Source organism: Ailuropoda melanoleuca, unplaced genomic scaffold (assembly GCF_002007445.2).
Source record: "Ailuropoda melanoleuca isolate Jingjing unplaced genomic scaffold, ASM200744v2 unplaced-scaffold4808, whole genome shotgun sequence".
Lineage (NCBI taxonomy): Eukaryota > Metazoa > Chordata > Mammalia > Carnivora > Ursidae > Ailuropoda > Ailuropoda melanoleuca.
In genome coordinates, this window is record NW_023220592.1 from 1 (window position 1) to 1308 (window position 1308).

At 62.9% G+C, this 1308-nt stretch overlaps 1 protein-coding gene across 1 annotated transcript; it reads left to right on the top strand.

The window, feature by feature from the left end:
- Positions 1–7: 7 nt before the first annotated feature.
- On the top strand, positions 8–1263 carry LOC117799359 (galectin-12-like). Its single transcript, XM_034651836.1, has 2 exons — positions 8–450; positions 577–1263. Exons 1-2 carry the CDS (start codon positions 410–412, stop codon positions 875–877), a joined length of 342 nt encoding a protein of 113 aa, XP_034507727.1. The 5' UTR covers positions 8–409; the 3' UTR covers positions 878–1263.
- The last annotated feature ends 45 nt before the right edge of the window (positions 1264–1308 follow it).

Sequence of the window (1308 nt, forward strand, 5' to 3'; positions counted from 1 at the left end):
CCCCCCCAGTTCCTGGGCTCCAGCCAGTAAACAGTCCTCAGGATCTCCATAACAGGCTTCTGGAGGCCAGGGCCAGTCTCACTAGGCCTAAGGAGCTGGGGAGAGCGGCAGGGTTGGTGTTCTAAGCGGGCGATGGAGCTGAACTTGGCTTCCCCGGGGCAACGTGGCTTTGACATATGAGGGCTCGGGAAAGGGGAGAAGGTGGAAGAGAACCCTAATATTACCCCATCAGGACGTTTTCCGTTTGGGGCAGGAGAGTGGAGTTTTCTTGTTCTTCCCTCCCCACCCGCCCACCTGGCACTGGGCTCCTCTTAAGACCCATTCTCCATCCGCATATGGCTAGCTTTCTCCCCTTGTTCAGGTGGTTCCTTATGTCACGACAATTTTCGGTGGCCTGCGCGCGGGCAAGATGGTCATGCTACAGGGAGTGGTCCCTCTAAAGGCACACAGGTAAGGGGGTGCTCCACGCGGGAGCTGGAGCTCAGCCCCAGCGGCATCGAGCTGGAGGCTCCTCTCTGCCTTCGGGGTCTCGGGGTTCCCGACCAGGGGTGCCCCTTCGAGAGCACCTCTCACCAGGTTCCAGGTGGACTTTCAGTGCGGCTGCAGCCTGCACCCCCGGCCGGATATCGCCATCCACTTCAACCCACGCTTCCACACCAGCAAGCCGCATGTCATCTGCAACAGCCTGCACTTGGAGCGCTGGCAGGCCGAGGCCCGGTGGCCCCGCCTGCCCCTGCAGAGAGGGGCGCCCTTCCTCATCCTCTTTCTCTTCGGGAGCGAGGAGATGAAGGTGAGGGGAAGGGATGGGCGTCGGAGTCTGGGACCTGCATCCCTCCACTACGTCTTCCTTCTGCCGAATTCCCCACGTCACTGCTGAGGAGGGGTGCCACCCGCCGGGAGAGCTTGAGACCCGAGAGGACGGAGCAGCTGCCCAGCCCCGTCCCAAGCTGCCCGGGGCCCACGTGGCCTGGGACCCAGGGTGGCGAGAAAGGTCTCCCACGCCTGGCCCTGGGAAGGACCCCACTACCATCGTCCAAGCAAGCTCTTCAAGAGCGCCTGCAATATGCTGGGCTCTGTTCTAGCCCCTAAATATCCGCTGGGTAGGTCCTCTCGGGGCGGGTCCTCACATCCTCCCCATCTCTGGGCCTCAGCGGAGGGGGCGCGGCACAGGGACAGAGACCTCCACTTCCAGGCTTTCTCCGGGGATGGGGACTCCTGCCAGGAAGATGCCAAGACCTTGACCTCTCAGGGGAAAGGGGAGCTGGTGGGAGCAGGCAGTGGGGGGAGGGCCCTGTGGTGGAAGGGTCA

Coding starts and splice junctions, on each gene's coding strand:
- LOC117799359 (XM_034651836.1), top strand. CDS start 410: ATGGTCATGCTACAGGGAGTGGTCCCTCTAAAGGCACACAG. Junction 451..576: donor GTCCCTCTAAAGGCACACAG/GTAAGGGGGTGC, acceptor ACCTCTCACCAG/GTTCCAGGTGGACTTTCAGT.